General features: G+C 35.2%; 1 protein-coding gene across 2 annotated transcripts; it reads left to right on the top strand.

The window, feature by feature from the left end:
- Window positions 1-296: 296 nt before the first annotated feature.
- On the top strand, window positions 297-22824 carry LOC145267057 (uncharacterized). Of its 2 annotated transcripts, XM_080123003.1 has the most exons (5): window positions 297-519; window positions 2460-2550; window positions 8289-8368; window positions 19087-19788; window positions 22521-22824. In XM_080123003.1, the coding sequence occupies exons 3-5, from the start codon at window positions 8318-8320 to the stop codon at window positions 22698-22700; spliced, it is 933 nt and encodes a 310-aa protein (XP_079979129.1). In that variant the 5' UTR covers window positions 297-519; window positions 2460-2550; window positions 8289-8317; the 3' UTR covers window positions 22701-22824. The 2 variants fall into 2 exon arrangements, with proteins under 2 accessions (XP_079979129.1, XP_079979130.1); XM_080123004.1 differs by lacking the exons at window positions 297-519; window positions 2460-2550 and adding an exon at window positions 1831-1889.
- The last annotated feature ends 1942 nt before the right edge of the window (window positions 22825-24766 follow it).

Raw genomic sequence — 24766 nt, 5'->3', positions numbered from 1 at the left:
GAAAAATCGTGCTTTTAACTATGTCGGCCATTTCTCAAGCATCATTTTTGACCAAAGAGATTTGGTGTGGGTGAATGCTGTAATTCCCGCGCAAATGAATTTATAAATTTTAATGTGTGTGTGTGTGTGTGTGTGTGTGTGTGTGTGTGTGTGTGTGTGTGTGTGAGAGAGAGAGAGAGAGAGAGAGAGAGAGAGAGAAAAATAAAATAAGAAACAGCACAAGTTCCAAGGAAATAAAATTCGACTCTGGTAGCTATGGTAACATGAGAAAGACATTATGAAAGGGGAAGTAACTCATGTGAAATTAAGAATGAATTATTTCCCTTTTTCCGAATACAAACAGCTTTTATAGTACAATTATCAGACAAATTTGAAGTTTAAGGATGTTATTTACTGCTTTCTCATCTAGGAAGATGTGACACAAGGTCTGAAGGTGGCGGAGAGTTAAACCAGCACCCCTGAAGATGGAGTACTTTGGCCAATTAAAGATTGCCTGAAAAACCTTGTCAGCATTCCCCGGTAAGGGCACCTCAGACAGTAAACTGTAAACTTACTCCACATGCCATATTGATCATTGAACTTTTTCAGCATGCTAGTAATGTTAGTAATTCTACTCCAAAAATTATCAAAAACACATGCCCTTCCTTAATTCTACTAATAACCCTAAGTTCGAGTGGCAGTATGAAAGAAAAAAACTTTTGTATTATTTCGATTATTATTCGGCCTGTTGTTCTCATCTTAAGTGTCCGTGGCGTAACGGATAACTTGGTGAAATGCATTTGTGATTGACACTTTTCTGAAGATTGAAGGTTCAATCCTCAATGCTGGCAATACTCAGAATACAATTGCGAATTATTCAGATTACAAATTCAGCTACAACTTAAAATTATTTTAATTGTTATTTTGCTACATTTTTATAGAACCTTACCAAAAAAAAAATTGTTTTTGAAAAAAATAAAAATCTAAAAACAATAAATGTTTCATGTTGTTATCATATTTATTATTTTATCTTCAGTTATGAATCACTCATTGAAAAAAAATTATATCAATACATTCAAAATTACATTTTGATACATTTTTTATTCAATAAATGTTTCAATTTTCATTTGTGTTATTTATTTTGTTATTAAATATTTTTGCGTTATCGTAAACCCTTGTTTATATTTGAGGTTCACATAATGGCTGCTAAACACCATTTCTCTTTCTAAGAACAGGGGTCGATAACTCGTCTCTGATGCTAATATGTCACTCTCATACAAAAGTGCCAAAGATTGTATAAAAATATAGAAAAATATAATTTTAGTTTGCACCCACTTTTAGAAAAGGAAGAGTTATCGACCCCTGTTTTTTGACTGACAAGTGACATCTATCAGCCGTTCTTGAAACTAAAATACACACATTTGTCTCATGTTACTGTTATGCAGAAGTGCCAAAAAAATTATTTCTGCGAAGGGGGCAACTTGAATTTAGCTACTATTTTCAAAACAAATGTACGGTGGGGGGGGGCTCTAATTAATAAAATTAATTCAATAAACAATAATAAAAATAAAATTTGCTTCTTTTATTAAATTTAGCATCTTTGGGTAATTCGTAAAATTTATACACAATTCTTAGACACTATTGTAAGTAAGATGACGTCGCTGATACTGCGTAAAACGTTTGTTTGTTTATTTTTTGAATAGTTCTTGAATTTCGCCGAGTAGGTAAAAAAACAAAAAACAAAAAAAAAAAACAAGCCAAATATTGTAAGATATATTTTGCGGCGCTTCTAAACTATTGGGACGAAATTTCAGGAATCATACAACTGAATTTCACACGCAAACAATGCTTTCTACGTATTCGTCATATTTCTAAGATGATTATATCCAAAAATTACGAAAATCGATCAGGTAAAAAAATTATTTATTAAAGAAAATTAAAAAAAAACAGAATTTTATGAAAGGAGAGTCCAAAGGGGAGATAATTTTCCGTTTCGATTTAAACAAGATGGCGGCAATTTTCACCTGCTAACACGATTAAAGTTGTTTCTTTTTTTTTATTTAATAATTATTAATTCGGTAATATTCAGATAACTCTGACTGCATAATCTTGAAGCTACCATTGTAACTTATTAGAATTGACAAAAAAATTAGTTGAAACAATTGTTTTTATCTGAAAACTCCATTTATCGACTACAAAATCTCGTCTCAATTCTGTAGAAATACACATTTTGCGTCTTCGTTCCCTACCCATCTCTCTCTCTCTCTCTCTCTCTCTCTCTCTCTCTCTCGCTCGCTATCTATCTATCTATCTATCTATCTATCTATCTATCTATCTATCTCCTTTTGTTAATTTCTATCTATTTATCTATCTGGATTTTAATCGAGCCAGTATTAACAACCTTGAAGTTCGATCCATAAAAATACTAAAAAAATATCTTAATTAGATTCTTATTCATTATTATTTACATGGTAACTAAGGCAACCTTCAGAACGAGGCTGAACTTCCGCTTCCGGTTTACCGCAGCGGTAAAATTCAAAATGGCTGATGACAGACGATAACTGCAGAAAGGTTCGTATGTGATTTGTTTTTAATCATTAAAATAAAATATCAATTTTTTTTCTTGAATTATTTAATGGAAAGGAAATTATTATTAAACCAACTTAATGCACAATTAATCCCAACCAAAAACAAATCGGATTCATACATTTTTTTTGCGTTGATTTAAAAAAAAAATATCTTGATTTGAGTTTACTTTGTTGTGATTTGAGTTTACTTAGTGTTGTCTCTTAGTGTGTATATTCGGTTGTAGAAGCACAAATAGACCGTAATACTTGATTTTCGAGCGAAACTGTGCTTTAACAGTTTCGTAAATTATAAATTGACTGGCAAACCGGAATATTAACCAACCCAAAACGGGGCGTCTTAACCAGGCGGTGATTGCTGAAAAATAGTTCACCTGTGTATTTTGAAGAAATGATGAAATGAATAAAAACAGAAATGTTTTCTACTATTTTTTTTATTTTATTTAAAATAATGGTATTATTATACAAACACCGTGACAGCGTTAGGGTTAGGGTTAATTCGCTGTCACGGTGTTTGTATAATATTACCAAAATAATTTCTTGGTACTTATGCAAAAAAGTCACCGTGTTGAAATAATAACGTTATTATTAAGAAACCCGTTCTTAACATAGGGGAGAGTGTAACTATTCTATACTTTCACCTATCAATTTAATAAAATATCGTAAAAATTGAATTTTGAATTCAAAATACTAAAAAAAAAAAAAAAAAAAAAAAAAAAAAAAGCGTGGCAGCTTCCCTCTGCACAAGCACTAAATTCTCTTACAAAAATATCGGTAAATTTTTAGATTAGGTCCACCTCCACAATTTTCTTTTAAATGACTACTTTTACTGTTTTCAACTATCCTGAATACGGAAATCGCATTGAAATTTTGCAGAAATAAGTAGCTATCGAGATATAAAAAGTTGTTTTATGCATTGTAATCTCTGGTGGCCATCTTTTTTACACGCGTACGCGCGCGGCATAAACAAATCTACGCGCGTAACAAAGATCAATGCATAAAACAACTTTTTATATCTCGATAACTACTTATTTCTGCAAAATTTCAATGCGATTTCCGTATTCAGCATAGTCGAAAACCGAAGAAAGTCGTGATTTAAAAGAAAATTGTGGAGGTAGGCCTAATCTAAAAAAAAAAAAATACCAAAATATCTAATCAAATAGGTGGCTTGAGATGAGTCACGGGAAACGTTTTTGATTCACCGTTTTTCACGTGTCATAAGCAAGGGCACGGTGTTCACGACTCCACGGTAGCATGAGGGCAATGAACTGAAAAGAAAAGCAATTCAAACTCAGTAACTAAGTTAAACAAAATTTGATACTTCTACTTGGAGACGCCATTTTTGGGGGCACCTATCATTAAAATCAGAGGGAGAAATCAGTATTGTAAACTATGATCAAAGTAGGAAATAAATAACAAAAACAAATTACAAAATTGTTTTACTAAAATATTTTCTTATGCAGACTTTGCAATAAATGTCTTTGCAATTATATTTTGATAGATTTTTTTTATTCATTAAATGTTTTGGTTTTCAAATGGTGCTCGCTCAGTTTAAACAATTATGTAGAAGTACCCAAAATTTAATGTAAAAGTTAAACAAATAACAACAAACCAAACGACATCTTATGCTTGTTTAAAGAGTACCTTTCTCTATTCTTATCCTGGAGAGCAAGGAGCCTTCTAAAAACATCCTTTTCCCGTGACTCACCCTTTGTATATATATATATATATATATATATATATATATATATATATATCTATAAAAGTGAACGTGTCTGTCTGTCTGTCTGGGTACATTTCCCTACGCAATAACTCTGTCAATTTTTAGTCTATAGACTCGAAATTTGAAATACCGGGTACTGAGATTTGGGAAAATCGATGTGACGGGTGTCAGCCAGAAATTTGGCTGTTAAGGGGTCAAATTTCAACGATTTGACCTTTAAGAACTCTACCAAACTCCTCCGACAATTTTGAGTCTAGACACTTGAAATTTTAGATATAGGTTCCTTGAACCTGGATCTAACTTAATAAAGTGATTTGAGCCCGAAACTATAAATTTTAAGGGGTCATGATAGGGGTCAAAGTTTTTAAAAATTAACCATTTTTTTTGTTTTTTTGCTTTTTTTGCACAGCATACACCTCCAAACACCCGAGCAACGCTGGGCACCCCTGCTAGTATATATATTTATATATATATATATATATTGTACTTCTGCAATGTAAAAACCGTGTTGAAATAATAACCTGACTTAAAATCTTTCTTAACATAGGTAGTAGAATTATTAAGTGAAAGCACGGAATAGTTAACAAATCCCTGTTTGTTAACTATTCTGTGCTTTCATTTAATAATTTAATAAATTAGTGCTTGTTAAGATATATTCCACAAGCCAATTTTTTTAAACATATCATTTTAAGCAAAAACAGTATGGCATGTCGAAAATAGTAATATATCAAAAAATTACGAAAATTCATCCAGTAGAACAACTGCTATTATGTTTTTAGTAAAAAAATCAAAACAAGTTTATCTCTATAGACAACAAATATTACACATCATGAACAAGTAATCTGAAATATTCATTTCGGAGTTATTTTCTCTGTGTGTGAACTCTTTCTGTCTTATACTAAGAAAAATGCAATTTTACCTAATTTTCCATAAAAAATTACTTTTAACTATAAATTACTTTCTACTCAATGAATTTTCGTAATTTTTGGATGTATTACTATTTTCGGCATAATTAAGTACATAGTATTGTTTTTTCTTGATACGACGTGTATATATATATATATATATATATATATATATACATATTAAATCGATCTGTCGGCTGTATCTTAACCAATCTATCTATATATCTATAAAAGTGAAAATGTGTGTGTGTGTACATTTCCCTACCAAATAACTCTGTCATTTTTCAGTCTACAGACTCAAGATTTTACATAAGGAGTATTGAGATTTGGGAATTTTTTTTTTTTTTTTTTTGTATTGATATTTATATTAAAAACACCTTTTTCTATTTATTAAAAAAACAAACAAAATACAACATTCTTATATATGGGTCGTGGAATTACATTCATCTGCAAAAGATCTAACTAATTTGCATATTCTCTTAAACATTCATTTTAATTAATTCCCTATTGGTTTTTCAGTTTTCTTATGAGATGATCATCTTTAGTTAACTATTACGTGTAATTATATTCATACAGATATTCTACATGATTTATACTTGCGTACTATTTGCGTAAAAAGGTTACAGTGAACACAAACCTCTTTCTATATATATTTATGAATGCATATATATATATATATATATATATATTTGTTTAAAAAAATTTGCCTACCAAACTCCTCTGTCAGTTTTTGGTCCACAGACATGAAACTTGATATATAGGATATTCGGACCTATGTGAAACTTTATATTTGGGTTTTAGCTGGGTAAAATTGGTGCAAAAGTGTAAAAAATTTTAAAATAATTGAATTTACCAGGTGATGGTCGAACGACAGCATTATGAATATGCATGCGTAACGTAATAGCTATTGGTTGATGTTTTAATTTTTAACCTTGCAGTAAGCATGTCATAATAGTCAAAGGAAAAAATAAATCGTAAGCTAAACGTTTTGGTTTCAATTCTCAGTGGTGGCGCATGAGTCATTTATTTTTTTTTTATTCTGGGTTAGGTCATAAAAAAATACCGAAATGACCTTGCATCTGTCGGGCTGAGGTATAGTTCTGAGTAGTCCTTGGAAGCTCACCTTCCCAGTTCATTGCCTTCCGTCTTTTGGATGGAGTAAGCTTATTGCTTACCATTTGAGAGGCCCCTGATTGGGAAATGCTGGCGGGGCTGCTCTCCTCAACTGCTGACCTTATATCATATCTTCCTGAGGTGGGAGGTCCTGGATATGACCTTAAACTATATCCAGTTGTGAGGCCCCAGCTTGCGGGCTTTGGGGAGTGTGGAGCCACCCTTTAATTACCATTGCTCCCAGGTCCACTCTGTCCCGGAGTGGTAGTACCTGTTAGGGTCCCAACTATGGGGTAAGTAGAAACTGATTTGAAAACAACAAATAAATTTTATTAAAAAATTTTTCTTCAAAATCTTTGGATTCTGCATTAAATAACCCGAAAAGGGTTGATATGCCGTAAAACAAAAAACAACCAACCAACCAATCCTGAGGTGGGAAGAAAGTAAATGCCTATTTCTAAAATAGGTTAATATTTCGATTTGTCAGTTGACTCTTAATGGTCTTGTCATACTCAGGTTGCACGCATCTTTTCTGATGTGTTTTTGTTTTTTGGTGCTTCTTCAGATTGGCACTTATGACGGTAAACAAAAATAAGGAAAAACTGGTAATGTCACTAAATAAGGTTCTTGGGTGATATGAGAAAATAATTTGTGTAAGCATAAAAAATATTTTTTATCTTGAAATGTTATTATATGAGGAGTCGTTTCAAATAAAAAGTTTATTTTTTATTTATTCTCACTAGGAGTAATCACATACGCCATCAGCAAAGATTTCTCTTTGAGAACAACTTGTGGTATTCTCTGGAGTCTGAGTGACAACAAGTCTCCCCAGATTTCCAGTACTCTCCACCTCTTTCGGTAACCATTGCAGATGGACTTGTGTTATTGTAACAGCCGCTTACCATTGATTTCTCATTAGCTGCGACCATTGGTCTTCACTGAAATTTGGGCGGCAATAAACCTCCCCAAGGTCCCAATCTTCTTTGGACTCATCCAGCAGAGGTCTGGCTAGTGCTTTCTCTCCTTGATCTTTCCATCCTTCTTGACCCTCCTTGCTTATTTGGTGTGGTGTTGCTTTTTGGTTACACGCACACACACACAAAATGGGGGAAGGTATGAGGTTAACTTACAAATATACAGCTCCAATTTCATGATTCCATGTGATACTCCTTTGTGTTTTACATCTGTAGCATTTTCTGCATGTTCACTTTGTGCCTGAAGAACAGATACTACACTTTGATCTTGGTCATGTGTATTATTTCTTATCTTGAACATTATTACACGAGGATTCATTTCGTGTAAAAAGTTAATTTATTTTATCCATCTAAACTCGAGAAATGCACGATTAAAATGTGTAACCATTGAATGAGTAAAAAAAAAAAAAAAAATCAAGATGGCTGCCACTAATGAATTTGTACAGCAAATAGCAGCCTTGACCTTTCTCTCAAATTCATTTTTATCATTTCCTCTGTTAAGTGTTGAGACATTATGTTGAACAGAGTGTAGTATGATCCTGAGTGTAATTGCCAGTAACAAAGATGGCGGCGAACTGATTGAATCCAAAATTCGACAATTTTTATAGTAACTTGAGAAGCAAGTCCAACGTAAACAAATTCCTAATGAACCGCCCCCCCCCTTAAGTAAACACATCATCAAATCTCCACACTAACGTACTGTACTTGCAATAACCCTTATCCTGAGTGGCTTCCGGGCCTTGATAAGTGGTGGCTACCGTGTAAAAAAAAAAGAAGCTTTTCATTGGTTGCTCACCATGACTTGTGGCTATAAAAACGATCGTCGAAATCATTGGTCTCATACCACCCCATCAGGAGTCAAAAACATTTCACATCCTCCCATGTTTTCTTTTGCCTTACTTGTTGAACTGGACCTGCTAACTCAACTGTTCTACATCTACTAACCCAAGAACTCTCGTCCATTCTTTCAAATATGATCATGCCATCGAAGTTTATTTTACTTTTTCAGTTTAGTATTGTGTCTTTTGCCGTCTCTCAATGGAAGGGGTGAACGCAAGAAATGTTGTTCTAAACAAGGGACCTCAACAGGTAAGTTCTAGATGAACAGAAATGCATATTTTTCTTGTGCAAACTGATTATTATTAAACAACGCAAAGCAATAATTAAGTAAAAAATGTGATTCACCTATTTATTCAGAAAATGTACGATGTTCTCAAATTATGTAAAACGTAATTTATTCTTGTCTCTACTATTATATAAAAATAACTTTGTGAGTTCCTTCCTTATAGATTCCGAAATGACTGAGCCTATCTTTTTCGCACAAAGCTAATTTATATGTCTGGCAGCATTCTTAGATGTTTTGTGCAGAAATTCATCGAAAATCAAAACATTCGATCTTAAAAATACCTTTTCTCTCTTATAGATAAAAAAGAATAATTTTACAGGGAAATATTTTGTGTTACACCGGCAATGGGAAATAATAAAATCTCAGCAAATCATTACTTCTTAAAAAAAAAACAGATTTCGGGGCCTGTGGTGCAGTGGATAAAGACATTGAATCTCTATGGTTCCAGATGAGCATTGTCTGAAGATGGTGGTTTCAATCCTACCCAAAGCCGGCCAGAGGCTTACTTGGCCAAAATTTGGTGAGACAGCAACAACTATGGAAGGCTGTAATTGCAGTGGATGCAGTTAGGAGATTCAAGGTTCTTATCCCGTTGTGGTTACCACCTGACGAAGGCTAGAGGAATAGTTGGCCGAAACATCAAGAAACAGCAACTAAAAAAGATGAGGATAATAGTCCGCAATAAATAAAAAGAAAAACAGATTTATTATAATCTGGAGATATAGCTCAGTGGTAGAGCATTTGACTACAGATCAAATGATCGCCTGTTCAAGCCCGGGTGTACCTCACCATTTTATTATAATTGTTTCTTATTAATGAGTTCAATTTACGATAAAAGAAGAGGTACTATTAAAAATCGCTGCAAATCATTTCTTCATTTGTATATTTTAAAACTAAACATTAATCAGAAATGACTTTTCCAGGGCATTCGTTGTCAAGCCCAAATATCAGCTGACATGATATTTTAAACAAACACAGACAGAATTTGATGAATGACAGTATCGTTATTATTTGTTTTTTGTTTTGTGAATTAATCCATCAGACAAATTATTTCTCGTTATATATAATACTAGCATGGATGCCCGGCATTGGCCGGGTGTTTGGAGGTGTGTGTTGAGCAAAAAAAAAAAGTGGTAGTAGGAAGGCAGGCTCAAGCCCGTACCGCGAAGGAGGAAAAGAACGTGAAAAAAACCTGATGTCTTTGCTGTTACGACAACCAGCAAACCGGAAGTGACATAGGTTTACATTAAGGCTACACAATCGAAAAGAAGGGATGACTTTCGAAAATATCGGCGAAAAAAGCGACTCCTCCCTGTAGAACAGTGCCCAGTTGAGAAATTAATGTTTTTAGCCAATTCTTCAGTATTTGTCGTCTGAAGGGTCGAGCTTCAAAACGATACTAATCTTGTGAAAATCCGTCACCTCTGTCGAAAGTTTTAGGCAGACATGCAATCAGATATACGTACATTTATATATTGGTAGCTCAAATTTTCGACCTAAACCGATTAAAAAGCTTGCCCTATCTCTGAATACCCTTTATGTAAAATTTCAAATGTTTAGACCAGAAATTGTCTGAGTAATTTGGTAGAGACCACAGAGGTGAAATTTTTTTTTTAACTTTTACCCCTATTATGACCCCTTAGCCTTTATCATTTTAGGCTCAAATTAAGTTATTAAGTTAGATCCATGTCCAAGGAACCTATATCTAAAATTTCAATTCTTTTATACCCACAATTGGCGGAGGAATTTGATAGAGTTCTCAAAGGTCAAATTGTTGAACTTTGACCCTTTAACAGCCAAATTTCTGTCCGAAAATGGATTACAAAGATTTTGCCAAATCTCAGTACCCTGTATGTCAAATTTCGAGTCTGTAGACTGAAAATTGACAGTTATTGCGTAGGGAAATGTACACAGACCCACAGACACAGACAGACAGACAGACAGACACTTTCACTTTTATAGATATATAGATTCAACAGAGGATTGAGTCAATAACAATACATGCGCAATGTGCATAAATTACAATATCATGTTTAAGCGACTGGGCAACGCTGGGGCATCCAGCTAGTATTCTTATATGTGCGTGTATTATACATTCGTGGGTGTGCATTTGTGTGTGTGTATGTGTAACGTGTGCGTATAATGAAAGTTATACCTTCTTCTGTTTCCTTTGTCTTCCATCTCGTTTCGTTGACCTGGATTTTGACGCACGATTTTATTTTTTTTATTTTTATTTTATTTATTTTTTTTTTTTGCGAATTAGTTCACCGGGCAAATTATTCCTCATTTATATATATAAAAGCGAAAATGTGTGTGTGTGTGCGTGCATTTTTTTTCTGTATGTCCACCGAAGGCTTTTTTTTCGCTGAGCTTCTCGGGGGTGGGAGGTACTATTTCTTACAACTTTTTATATACCGTCTAAATAATAATATCTAAGATTTGCGAACGTGCATCACGTCTGGATTTATTTACATTGACTATCGCTTAGAACTGTTTATATAGCCCCTAGATCATAATATGTACGATTTGTGAACGTGCGTTGCGTCTAGATTTATTTACGTCGATTTTTACAATATTCTTGCTATTTCTTGTGTTCGTTCAGCTTTTTTGTATAAAACCGAAACTAATTCAATGCTAAGGCACTGTTCCCGGCAATCGCACCAGGGAACGTCCAGAAGCAAGAGGTCAAAAAGAAGGAGCGGAGTTAACTTTTATTGTGGGCACGTTGTGACGTAATTCCCCATTAGGGAGCTTTAGAACTACGCTGAGATAGCTAATCGTTTCCGGGTGACGCCAGATAACCCGAGGATTTAAAATAGAGAATATAAATATATATTTTTTTTTCATTTCATGTCAAAATAGATATTGTTTGAAACCAGAGAAATATATTTTGCAGTGAAAGTTGATGACAGGAAACTTGAAGCATAACATTGTCTGGCCTTGGTGAACTCAAAGTCGGATGTCAGAACTGACATCTGACCTTGGCGGTCGTGAGAATTAGTATGTCTGTAGAACTCAGTTCCCAGATTCGGGAATTGCATACACGCAAAGAAAAACCTGGGGCTTTTCGATTTCGTGGCGAAATCTTATTGGCTGGGAAAATTTCCACCCCATCCACATACCTCACTATATATATATATACACGAAGGTCGCGCGAAAATTAGTCAGAACAGAGAAGAGTTTTTCGAGAGCTTGCTTGTTGATTTCGGGGAGAACAGACCGTATAGAGACGTGACTCCTCTATTTCATTATCCCCACCTGTTTGACGCTGTCTGTTAAGACATTTGAGACTTTGAAAAACTTACTAAGAACTGAATGATATTTGTAAAAACATTTGTACATAAGTTTGTAAAAATTAACTCTGTAGACTAGAGTTACATGAGTTTATTTTTCTTCCTGCCTGCGGCTTCGATATTCGCTTTCAGCATACAGGATTCAATGTAACAACCCTCAGAGAAGAACTAGACGACACGAGTCGAGAATTCCAGATAAACAGGGATCCTAGCAAGCTTCATCAGTGAGGGGTTACAACGTGTCAATTCTGTTTTTAATACTTAAATAAATTCAAACGTGTTTCAGTTACTCTTTCTTGCTGGCAGCGAGCGGGTAACGTGTCAGGTTTTTTGCACACTTTATTTTCCACCTTTGCCTCAAGGCTTCGGGTTCGATCCTAACTACTTACCAAAACTGTTTTTTTTTTTTCTTAAGCCCCCCCCCAACACAAATACACCTCTAAACACCCGAGCAACGCCGGGTACCCCCGCTAGTCTATAATATAAATCTCACCTGTCTGTTTAAATGTATGTTTGTATGCCTTGCAAAAACTTGCGACTGATCCTAACGAGATCAGTATCATTTTGAAGCTCGATATCTCGGATGACAAATATCCAAAAATTGGCCCAAAACATTCCTATACCCTAAACTCAGCCATTTTGTACAAGGAGGGGGTCGATTTTTTTTCGCCGACATTAAGCAAGTCATCATCACTGTTGGATTGACTTTGGTTAATTTCAATGCTTTTGACTTCCGGTCGCATCATGGAAACATCGGCTCAGACGTTAGATTTTGTTTCACTTTCTTTTCTGCCTTCGCGTCATGGGTTCGAGCCTTCCTGCCTGCCTATTAACACTTTTTCTTCTTTTTTTAACACCTCTGCATTCACCTACTACCACTTTTTTTTTTTACCACCTCTCTTCACCCTGGCTGCCTATTGTTGTTTTGATTCCCTCCCCACGCTACTAAAATGTTTGTTGTTTCTTTTAACACCTCTCTCCACATTCACGGGTTCGAGCCTGCCTACTACCAGTTTTTTTTTTTTTTTTTTGCTCAACACACACGGCCAAACACCCGGGCAACGCCAGGCATCCAGGCTAATCTATATATATAAAAGCGAAAATGTATGTATGTATGTTTGCGTGTCTGCTAAAAACTTTTGACCGACGGAACAAAAATTCACAAACTTGGTATCATATTAAAGCCCCACCCTTAGGACGACAAATATCGAAAAATTAGCCAAAAAGGACCATCAGAAGTGCGTCAACTGATCGATTTTCTGCAGGGGGGGGGGGCAAAAAAGTTACATTTTAATGTTAAACATTACATATTTTTAAATCGATTTATAACTGCCCCAAAAAATACGGGCGCCAACTCTTCTACATAAAGTATACACGGGGCCGTTTATTTTGGGTCAACTTGTATTTAAAACCCGCTGAGTCATGTCACGTGATCTTGACGTCAGCAAGCTCTAATGGCAGTCTGAATTTAAAAATTGTTGTTATCGGTAAAATAAAAATTAACCCTCACACAAGCTAAATTATGAACTTCTACGCTATGACAACATTACCAAAGTTATTAGCACATTAAAAATACTTAGATATGATAGTTAAACGAAAAATAACAAGCCAAAAATGTGAAGTAAAAAGAAATACGCTTACAAAAAATATTAACGATCAAAGTTTTTACAAAAAAAAACAGCCAGACGCCATTTTCTTTTGTAGTAACAGTCGAAGTGAGAGAGAGAGATACAAACAGAGAGAGAGAGAGAGAGATAGAAAGAAAAACGTTAACTTTTTCACCCCGAAATCGACAATTTTCGACAGGAGGGGGGCGGTCAACAACGCATGCGTCAGATGACGTCATGACGTCGTGACCTGATTTACTTTAAATAGTTGAAAAACCGAACAAATTTCATATACGGCGGTTTAGCCCAGGTAGTTAAGGCCTTGGTTCATTATCTAAACGTTTTGGGTTCGAATCGTGGTGTGAGATGTTTTTTTTTTTCGATTTTTTTATATTTAAATATTGAACCCTGTATTATTTAAGCCATTTTTCACGTAACGTTCGTTTTCCTGTTTTTTTTTTTTTTTTTTACTTCGCTTATTCGTAGCGACACCCAAAAACACCCGGGTACCCACCAATTTTTTAAATTTTAATATCGAAACAGGCTTATTTAAGCCATTTTTCACGTGTTCATTATTCTGTTTTCATCGTTCGTTTGCCTTACGTTAGTTTTTTTTGTGTTTTTTTTTTCGATGTTTTGATTTTTCTTTCGTCGCTTATAACAATGCTTACATCATCGTCGTTGTCGTTGTCGTAACGCTCGACGAGTTTCAAACATCTTTCACTTATTCGCTTATAACAATGCTTCATTCTGGCTGGCCGATTTTATTTTCAAACTTCGCCTCAGGGCTTCGGCTTCAATCCCCCCCCCCCCGGTTTCTTTTTTATTTAACACCACTCACACCTACAAACACCCGGGCAAAGCCGGGTACCCCTCGCTAGTATATAAGTAAATAGAAGATTGATTCTATAATAATACATACGCAATCTGCATAAATTAAAATATCATGTTTAAGCGTATTGTATGACTGGGCAACGCCAGGCGGACTGCTAGTTTGTTCATCGATCAGATCTGATGAGCATGATCGCTCACAGTATGGTAACCTTCTAGAATATCAGAGGGAGGCTAACAGGTGTGACACCTTGCCCAAGGGTGAATTGGAACTGAATGGTAGAAGTATTCATCCCCTTAACTTACTTGTTTGTACTTGTAACGGCTATCATCCTGGTCGGATTGAGCTGACTTCCTCCTGAGCACAAACTGTATCCCGAACCATTGCAATCCAGTTTCGACAATCCTGGGCCAACATGGTCATCTTAAAATCCGATATCTGCATTTTTAATCATTACAATCCAGTTTCGACGATTCTGGGCCAAGTCGCAAGAAATAACTAACCGCTCCTAATCCCAATGCTGGTGACCAACTATTTGTGGGCCTGATGATACCGCCAGGTCGTCCTTAATTATTATTGTTGGTCAGATCTTTACCTGCCCACCAACATGTTTGTGCCAGGCAGGTGGAGAGGAAGTCTCCATTCAGTCTTGAGAGACAATAGATAGACCCTGTAAGGGTAGCTGCATGTGTAATTGTGAGACAAGGGTTGCATAATCTCCAACCACACCTCCTTTGAATCGACACTGCTTGAGTCCAGTGGCAAGGAGAAGTCCAATGCCGAGATAAGCAGAGAGCACATACAGCATCTGGAATTCCCAAATATCACCCATTTTAGTATTGACCAGGCTCAATGTAGCTTAACTTTGGACGTCAGCGTGATTAAGTCATAAGTGGAGAGAAAGAGAGAGATATTATACAGACCGACTTACCTAAATATATGCAGCGCCTAGTATTCCCAAATGGTCACTCATCTTGGTCAGGTTCAATATTGCTTAACTTCTGTAATCTAACAAGAACTGATGTGTCGATGTTATTATATTGTGTATGCTATGTAGATAAAAAAATAACGGTGCTTCTGTATTTAAATAACAAAAAAATATTGAATTTCAAGTAAAACAAATCGTACCTACATAATTGTCATGTCGCAAATAGTAACATATCCAAAAATTACGGCAATCGATAAGGTAGAAAATCATGAAAAAAGACATTTGTAATTTGGTTTCAAAATCTTCCGATTCGAATTGGAGAGTTAACAAGGGAGGTAATTCAGTTTCCAATTTCTCAGATATCTAATGCCAGTTTCAGAAAAGTAATTTCGAAAAGTTTTAACATGGACTTGAGAAGATTAAAACAAAATGATATCTTCTTTTTTTTTTCAAGTGATAAATGCAGACTTATCGATTTCTTCTGTCTGCTATACATGGTGTTTCAACTGAGTTACTTCCCCTTTTCCTCTATCACATGACCCAAGATGTCCGCTTCAGCGTGTAGGCTTATCAGAGTATTTTTACCCTTATCGGAACTGTTTTTCACGAATAATTAATTTTCTACCATATTGTTTTCCGTAATTTTTGGATATGGTACTATTTGCGACATGACAATTACATAGGTACCATTTGTTTTACTTCAAAGCCAATATTTTTTTTCGTTATTTAAATATAGAAGCACCAAAATAACTTATTTATCATATGTATTAGAATTGAAAAGAATCGCTTTTTACAAAAGGTTTGACAGCCGATGTCAGAAAGTGCCCAGTAAATTGTTTCCCTGTTATTATCTGGTCCAAATGTAGGGGCAAATAACTCTGCTTCAAAAGTCTCTCTGAAGCAAGGAAGATAACTTTCAGATACAAAATTATTTTCCTTTTAAGTATAAAAATATTTAAGTCTTATTTTCTAGATGTAATTCTTTATTCATTTATGCTGAAAAATTTTTATTTTTGATTGTAGACTTGTGTTATACCCAGGTGCATCATTTATTTCAGTAGAAAGAAAATGATTAGCTAGAAGAACATTACTCTCTCTCTCTCCTGCGTCCATTCTCTACAAATATAAGCTTGAAGAAAACTCAGCGTATGTCTCTTTGTATTACTTTCTTCATGGAAAGAAGCTTATTTCTATAGCAACCACTAGACAAAACGATAACAATAAAAAGAAGTAACTATAGCAGAAATAGAAAAAAGGAGAGCACATATAAACACTCCGCATGTATGTATATATATCTATAATATAAAGCTGAATGTCTGTGTATGTATGTGTATGTCTGGTCACGAATAGGCTCCTATATGGTTGACTATTTTAAAAAACTGATTACATATAATGATAGAAGATGTATCAAGACACAGGAATGGGTATGTTTGATCTGGAAGAACGGTGGTTCATTAAAATTGTGAGGTCTGCGTTCGCGCCTGGTCCACAAAGTATAGAAATAAAAAAATTAAAAATTAAAAAAAAACGTTTACAAGTGTTTTTGATATAGATGTACATAATACTTTGATAAGTATGTTTTAACTTAAATAGGGATAGTATAATAAAATTGTGGAGTCTGCGTTCACGCCTGGCCTCCATAGAATGGAAATAGGCACAAACTTTAATAAAGACTTTTCCTATCTATCTACGTAAGTATACTTTGATAATTATGTTTCAGTTTGAAGAAATATGGTATAATAACATTATGGGGTGTTCGTTCGCGCCTGATCTCCATAGAATGGAAATATGTCACAAAGTTTAACAAGGTTTTTTAATATAGATCCACAGAATATTGTGATAAGTGTTTCAGTGTGAGCAGGTATGGTATAATAAGTTATGGGGTTTATCTATTTTATTTTTACTTTCATCATATTTTGCTTTGGTTTTGATACCCCCAAATTCGAAGCTATCTCTTTACAACCCTTCCTTTTCATAACCTATCATCTATATATATAAAGGCAAAATATGTGTGACCATTTCGTGTATGTCTCGCAAAGGCTTCTTTCGCACACGCTCCCGGGTTCGTTACGATCGCTTACAACTGTTTATATAGGTCCTATATAATAATATCTAGGATTTAGGAAAGCGCGTAGCGTATAGATTTATTTACGTCGATTTTTATAAAATTACTGCTATTTTGGTTTCTCGCGTGTTGATTGGGCTTTTTAGTATAAATAAAGTGAAACTAAACTCAAACGGACGTGTTCGCGGCATTGCGCCAGGAAAAACGTCCAGAAGCAATCAGCTTTGATCAATCTTGTATATCAGACAGCTGCTATTCAATCTGGACAATTGGGAGCTGCTTTCCCCTCCCCAACATCTGTTGGGGGAAAAAAACAGTCAAATTTGATAAACAAACCCAAACGCTGCGTGACTTCTATTTGACCTTCTTAATTAGGTCAAATGGAAGCAGCAGAGTTAACTTTTATTGCGCACGCCTGTTTTTATAGTTAAATAAATTCAAACCTGTGTGTGTTGTATGTCGCAGTGGCCTAATGGTTAACGTTGCCAGTTTTTTTTTTTTTTTTCATACATTAATTTCCAACTCAAGGGTATGGGTTCGATTCTCATACTCACCTACCAAAACATTTTTTTTATTATTATTTAACCCCCCCCCCTCCCCCGCGGGAGTTTTGATTTACGTCAAGACACCCGGGCATCGCCGGGTACCCCCCGCTAGTACTTTCATAAATCAGAGTTCATTTTCTGTAGGCTGTTTTTGCACCCAGTCAACGACGGGTACTTTTGCTAGTATATATATATATATATATATATATATATATATATATATATATATATATGGGATGATTAATAAAAAAAAAATCAGAAATTATTGAGGTATATGAATTGGAAAAAGTTGTGCCTATTTTCCAATGCCAAAACGATTCTTTTAATTTTTTTTTTTTTTTTTTTAATAATTTTTTGCTGGTACCAATGATAAAGTAATAAATATTTATTGATTTTTAACAACCAGTAAAATTAAAATGCATAGCTCACCGCCCAAGTGTATTTTTGTTTGTGAAAAATGTATAACATATAAACATGGGTTTTTACAGTAATTCAAAAACTAAAAATAACAACTCTATAGCTAAATATTTAAATAGAATTGGAATCAGTAATTGTATTGGAATCTTTCCATCACTAATATACAAGCGCCTTCAATAAGTTTCCAGATTTCTTTTATATGGACACATTTATTGATAGTACACACATGAAACTCTAGTTCCCTTTGAAGTAATCTCCTCCGGCTGCAATGCACTTGTTATACCGTTCCAACAACTTCTGGAAGTCCTCTTATGTGAGCATCTCAATGACCCTCATCACAGCCTCTTTCATCTCCTTAATTGTCTCATAATGACAGGTTTTCCTTGAGCTTAGGGAATAATCAAAAGTCACAGGGAGCAAGGTCTGAACTATTAGGAGTGTGAAGAATGGCTTTCTTTCTGATCTTCTCTGAGCACCCTTCGGACAAACTTTGTTCAAATCTTCTGTATCTTCAGTTCCTTGCAAATAATTGTGTGTACAGTTCCCACACTGACATCAAACTGTGCACTTACTCCCCGCCTTCCTTGAATTTCTTATGCCACTCAAAAACTGATGCATGATTCATGCAAGATGGTCCAACAGCAGTCAGAAGTATTCCATATATTTCTGTGGCATTTTTCCAAGTTTGAAATAGAATTTTATTGCATATTATTCTTCTAAAGTGTCCTCACATCCAGATTGCATTTTTGAAATTCACCAGCTGTGACAATCAGGCTTTAGTAGGGTGTATTCCAATTCCTGCTGTAGCTGTTCATTTGAACCTGGAATCATAAAAATTGGCCAGTCATTTCATAGTATGTATAGCAATAATATATTGAATTTTAAAGAGTCTACAACATTTTTAAATGCCTGTACAAAAAAATTCTGGAAACTTCTTGAAGGCCGCTTATATTTTGTTATTGAAAATGTTACTTTTTATTTGTTAAATTTTTAGATGAGCTCATCATTAAAGGACCGCTTGAAGCGATGCGGCAGGTATTACTCTTCACCAACGACCCCTAAACCCAGCATTGGATTCCTCCCAACACCAGATTCATCAGCAGCATCATCGCAATCTCTAAACTTGGACTGTCCCACACCAACTTGTGACAACGGACCTGTTTCTGAAACCCCACCTTCTACAATTCTAACCCCATCATCCAGTGATAAACATGGAGATTCTACCTTTGATGACTCTAGCTCCCTTTCTTGTAGTACCCCTGTTTTAAAAGTCAGGGATTCTCAGGGGTCACACCCGAGAGTGAAGAGACTCCGGTTAAGTTCTCAGGCTTGTTTTAAAGTTCAGTTTCCGCCCGAGAGCAATTCTGGAAGAGGTGAAAATCACCCAAAGCAGCAAGTATTAAATTCCTCACTTTTGGAGGACAGCATTTCAGAAATCTCTACATGTGATGATAAAACTGAGGCAGATGTAAACAGCCCTGAGAAGGTTCAGCCTACTATCACGCCAGGGATGTGTTCACAGTCAAGCGACCACGTCCGAAATCATGAATCCCAAGAAGAGCATTGTACGGATGTCGTTCCGGAGAGCATGTCTTGTGAGGAATTGGTAGCAAAAAAGCTGCAGCTGCAGAAACGCTTGAAAGAGAATAGAGAATGTTTGCGGAAACTGAAAATGGTCAAATTGTACAGGTCAAAGGTCAGTTTAAACATTTTTGGTTTTCGTTTCTTTGTTCTTTAGAGTCTACCTATTTTTGAGATATTTACAACTTTGTTTTGTCTGTTCTATAGTATAATAGGATCAATTATACTTGAGGCACCCCAAAGTGTGAAATAACCAAATTCTGTGCAGATTTCTCAGTTCAACAAGATACACCTGAAGAAGGTCGGAGATTACATTGACTGAAACATTGTGAAAAATAACACAAAAGATGAGAACAATGGTCCGAATAATCCAAATTATCAATCCTCATTTCGTATAACATATCTATATCTATGAAAGTGTCTGTCTGTCTGTGTACATTTCCCTACGCAATAACTCTGTCAATTTTCAGTCTGCAGACTCGAAATTTGATATACAAGGACTGAGATTTGGGAAAATCTTTGTCATCCTTGGCTGTTAAGGGGTCAAAGTTCAACGATTTGACTTTTGAGAACTCTACCAAACTCCTCCAACAATTTTGGGTATAAACAATTGAAATTTTAGATATAGGTTCCTTGGACATGGATCTAACTTAATAACCTGATTTGAGTCCAAAACAATAAATGTTAAGGGGTCATAATAGGGGTCAAAGTTAAAAAAAATTGACTTTTTTTTTTTTTTTTTTTTTTGCTCAACATACACCTCCAAACACCCAGGCATTACCGGGCTGAAATGCTAGTAATATATTAAAAAAGAAAAAAAAACATAATAGCGAAATTTGAAACTTTTTTATGTTGAATTTCAAAGCAAACCAATGGTCTCTACTTAACTGTCATGTTGCAGTAATGAATATCTCTAAAAATTATGAAAAACAATAAAGGTGAAAAAATTTATTTAAAAAAACAATTTGAGGCAGAAAAATTGTTTGGCTAAAAAAAAAACACTTAAGGTAGAAAAGATAATTAGTAAAGAAAAAAATTTTTTATTTAAAATAAAAAGAGAAAAGGAAACACAAAGGAGAATGTCAAGGTAACTGGATGCAAGTCCACTTAAATAGCGAAATTCCAAATTCTTAATATTAAATTTCAAGGCAAATCAATGGTCTCTACTTGACTGTCATGTTACAGTAATGAATATATCGAAAAATTATGAAAAACAATAAAGGAGAAAAAATTTATCTAAAAAAAACAATTTGAGGCGAAAAATTGTTTGGCTAAAAAAAAAAACACAGGAGTGTTCCAAGGGGAGGTAAATAGCATGTAAGTATTGCTAATTTTATTGTGCATTAACAATCATAAATATGAACTAACTGCCTTGTTTTTAGCATAATTGAATTACTTCACTTGTTATTATGTCACATCTTTCAAAGAAATATGGCGAGGGTTTTTTACGATAAAGATCAAAAACTCATGTTTTTTTTTTGTTTTGTTTTTTTTAAATAATGTGGTCATATTTAAGTACTTCTGAAATGCCAATTAAGTGGAGTTTGGTAGAGAGTTTACATACACACACACACACTGACAAGGTTATATATATATATATATATATATATGATGATTGCAACGTCTTGTCAGACGAGTGCCACTCCCTCAGACATTTAAAATCCATGAGCCCAAATGTCTGAGGGAGTATCTATACAAAGATGATGTTACAGAGTCTTAGCTTTGTACAACAGCTAAGTCTCTCTCTCTCGGTTCAAAATGTTGAGATTCAGCAACAAGCAAGAGCAAGATAGCCAGCAACAAATTAAACTGCAGACCAGCTTAATGCAGGTACTGGTCTCCCGCTTTATGGTTTTTTAAATCAGAGATTTGCTTCTACTAGAAAGGTTGCCTTCACCACGGCTTACGGGAGCCCTCTCTATCCCAATACACATATACACACACACAAATATACACGGTGCTAGTTGGCCGTTGACCCAGAAAAAGAGTTCATTCACCCTTTGGAAGGTCTTGTTTTTAATCCTCCAGGGAGACTAGCCAACCTCCTCACCAAACAAGTCTGGTGGGGGAACCAGTTTAATCGCCGGTGACCCGACCATGAGATAGGTAGTACTGGATTACATGGTACCAGTAGCATATGACATGACCTGACACATATATATGTATAGTCATCTGCATACAGTACTGTTTTGCTGTATCACAGCTCATCAGTGCGGCTAGATTAGCAACTACCTTAGGCCAAGATTGAAACTTGATTGCCTAGGCAATAGTCAACACTTCTCACCATCATCCTATGTAGCTGCTGTGTACATGGGTATGCAAATTACAATATTTAAACATTGTTCAAATGCCTAAGCTCTATTTGTTTACACAAAGAGTAGCACATTTTATGCTAGCGGCAGTTATTTCGCTCCCCATTATGCTCAGCCCAAGATAGGAAGCATTTATAGTCATCCACATGCTAGAACATTTTCATCTTAAATTCTATGCACTTATGCAGAATGTAGAAACTATGCATAAATAAGATTCAGCGTAACAGTGAAATGAAACTAATCATCTCATAAGAAACCATAAAAAATTATGAAATAATTAATTAACACTCGTTTTTCAAAAGAATATGCAAATTAGTTAACCATCATGTAGTTGCTCACATATCTATGACTGAGTATATTAAAAAGTTCGTTTTAAAAAATTTTTAATAGAAAAAGTAGGCTTTTAGTACCAATGTCAGAGCAAGAAAAAAATCTCAAATTTATAGGTATATGGATTAATTAATGAAATTACAGAAAACTTTTCTTTTTTTTTCTTTTTTTTTTTTACTAGAAATTCTTGTTTTTATCTTTGTAGAATGACCTTTCTAGTCTGGATGACCTGATCTTGAAATGGCGAGGTGTTAGTCAACAGGTCCTGCTTGACCTTTATCAAAATCTCCCTCAACCCAAACCAAATCTGTCGGGATTTTTACAACATCTCAATTTGGATATGGAGTTTTTAAAGTTCAACCTTGAAGAAGAATCTTTCAACTAAGATGAGAAGAAAAAAAAAAAAAAAAAAAAGTGATTTTTTTTGTGTACGTTTGTTTTTTCTTTTCATCTTTTTTTTTTTTTTTTCATTATTTTGTAAATAAATTCTTTCGTATTCTTTCTTTTTACACAAATATTTTTATGTTTTTATTAGAAGTGCTACCTGTGTAGCTTTACACTTACAACAGGTGCATCATTTAACGTATCCATAGATTGGTTGATGTGGGTAACCTTTGTTGCCTTAGTGATGCCAATGATGATATGACCAATGCTTATTATGTACCTTGTGAATAGCAGAGCAAAAAGTCAACAATTGTGGGTATAGATCGTTTCATACCTTCGAAAAAGTTTCAGCAAAAACCTAACAGCCATCCGTGGTTCTCTCCAGAATGCGCTGCTGCCATTGCACACAGAAATCACTTTTTCCATTGCTTCCAACGTAATAGATATACTGAGACTAAAGTTGCTTTCAGGACTGCAAGCAAACACTGTAAAAAAGTAATAAATAACATGAGAGTTCTATGCGCAGTCCATCAAGTTCAAAGTAGCTGAGCAGCAGCTTGGTTCCCACCAGTTTTGGCAAATAGCAAACAGAATCCTGAACAGAAACGTATGCTCTATCCTACCAATGGACCTGAGGTAATCTTGTCAGCATCAGACAAAGCCGAACTCTTTGCCAAGAACTTTGCAGCTAGTTCTACCCTTGGCGACCAAGGCCGCCAATCCCCAATATTTCCTCCTCTATCAGAAAACACGCTATGTGATATACAAATATCCGTACGTGACGTTGTCGAGCTAATGAAAAACCTTGATTCCAGTAAAGCAACCAGCTCTGACGGTATTCCAATTCTAGTACTCAAAAAACTTCAAGCAGAACTAATGACCATACTTACAAAACTGTTTAAATGTTGCCTTAAGAAGAAATGCTTCCAATCACCCTGGAAAATCTCATCAGTATGCCCTGTATTTAAGAATTCAGGTGATCGGTCATTTTCCTCTCAGTACAGACCAATAAGTTTCCTGTGCGTCATGAGTAAGTTGCTTGAATCTGCATTAAATAGAGAAGTAATCAACCATCTCAGCAAAAATAACCTTCTTAGTGACACACAATATGGTTTCTGTTCTGCTAGATCTACAGCAGATGTGCTTATCTTATTGGATTAGCGAATCTCTCGACGGAGGTAAACTTTCTAGGGCAATTGCCCTTGACATATCAAAGGCATAAAGGTTTACTTTACAAAATCTCCAGCTATGGTATAGCTGGAAATGTCTTCTGAATTATTAAATCATTTCTCTCTGATAGGTTCATAAGAGTAGTGGTTGATGGGCAGAAATCAGAAACTCTCAGTATTAATGCTGGAGTCCCTCAGGAGTCCATCCTGGGCCCAACTCTCTTCCTGATCTACATTAATGATCTTCCAAATCACATCCTTACATCATTCGTAGACATTTATGTTGATTACACTACCATCTATGGTAGTACATCTAAGATCGTGAATGACTAAGTTCTCTCCGATTCTCTCTCCTCTGATCTTGATCACGTTGTACAATGGGGAAAGAGGTGGCTTGTTACTTTTAATGCATCTAAAACCAAGCTTTTACCTTTACATCATCAATGCTCTGATCCCCCATCTGGCATCAATTGAAATGAATGGCTCTCGTCTTGGGGAGGCCTCATGTTTTGACAAGCTTTTGGACTTAACCTTTACTCCTGATCTGAAATGGAACGCATACATCAACTCTGTTACCAAAGCTGCTGGAAAAATGGTCGGATCCTTCTATCAATCTAGTAGATATCTCACTGCTGATGCAATTCTCTATCTATATAAGAACCAGGTATGTCCAAGGATGGAGTACTGTTGCCACATCTGTGCAGGAGTTGCTAGAAAGGACTTATCCTGCTTTGATAGAGTTCAAAATAGACTTCTTCGCTTCATAGGAGATGTCCTTTTCTCTTCCCTTCAACCTCTTTCTCACAGAAGAGATGTTGCGAGTTTGTCTTTGCTTTATCGTTATTTTCATGGCAAGTGCTTGACGGAGCTTCAATCCATGGTCCCCCCTCGCTAAACT

Source organism: Euprymna scolopes, chromosome 42 (assembly GCF_053919585.1).
Source record: "Euprymna scolopes isolate OS-2025 chromosome 42, ASM5391958v1, whole genome shotgun sequence".
In the NCBI taxonomy this organism is placed as follows: Eukaryota; Metazoa; Mollusca; class Cephalopoda; order Sepiida; family Sepiolidae; genus Euprymna; species Euprymna scolopes.
Note: the sequence above shows the minus strand (reverse complement) of the source record. Positions and strands in the feature narration are given on the sequence as shown.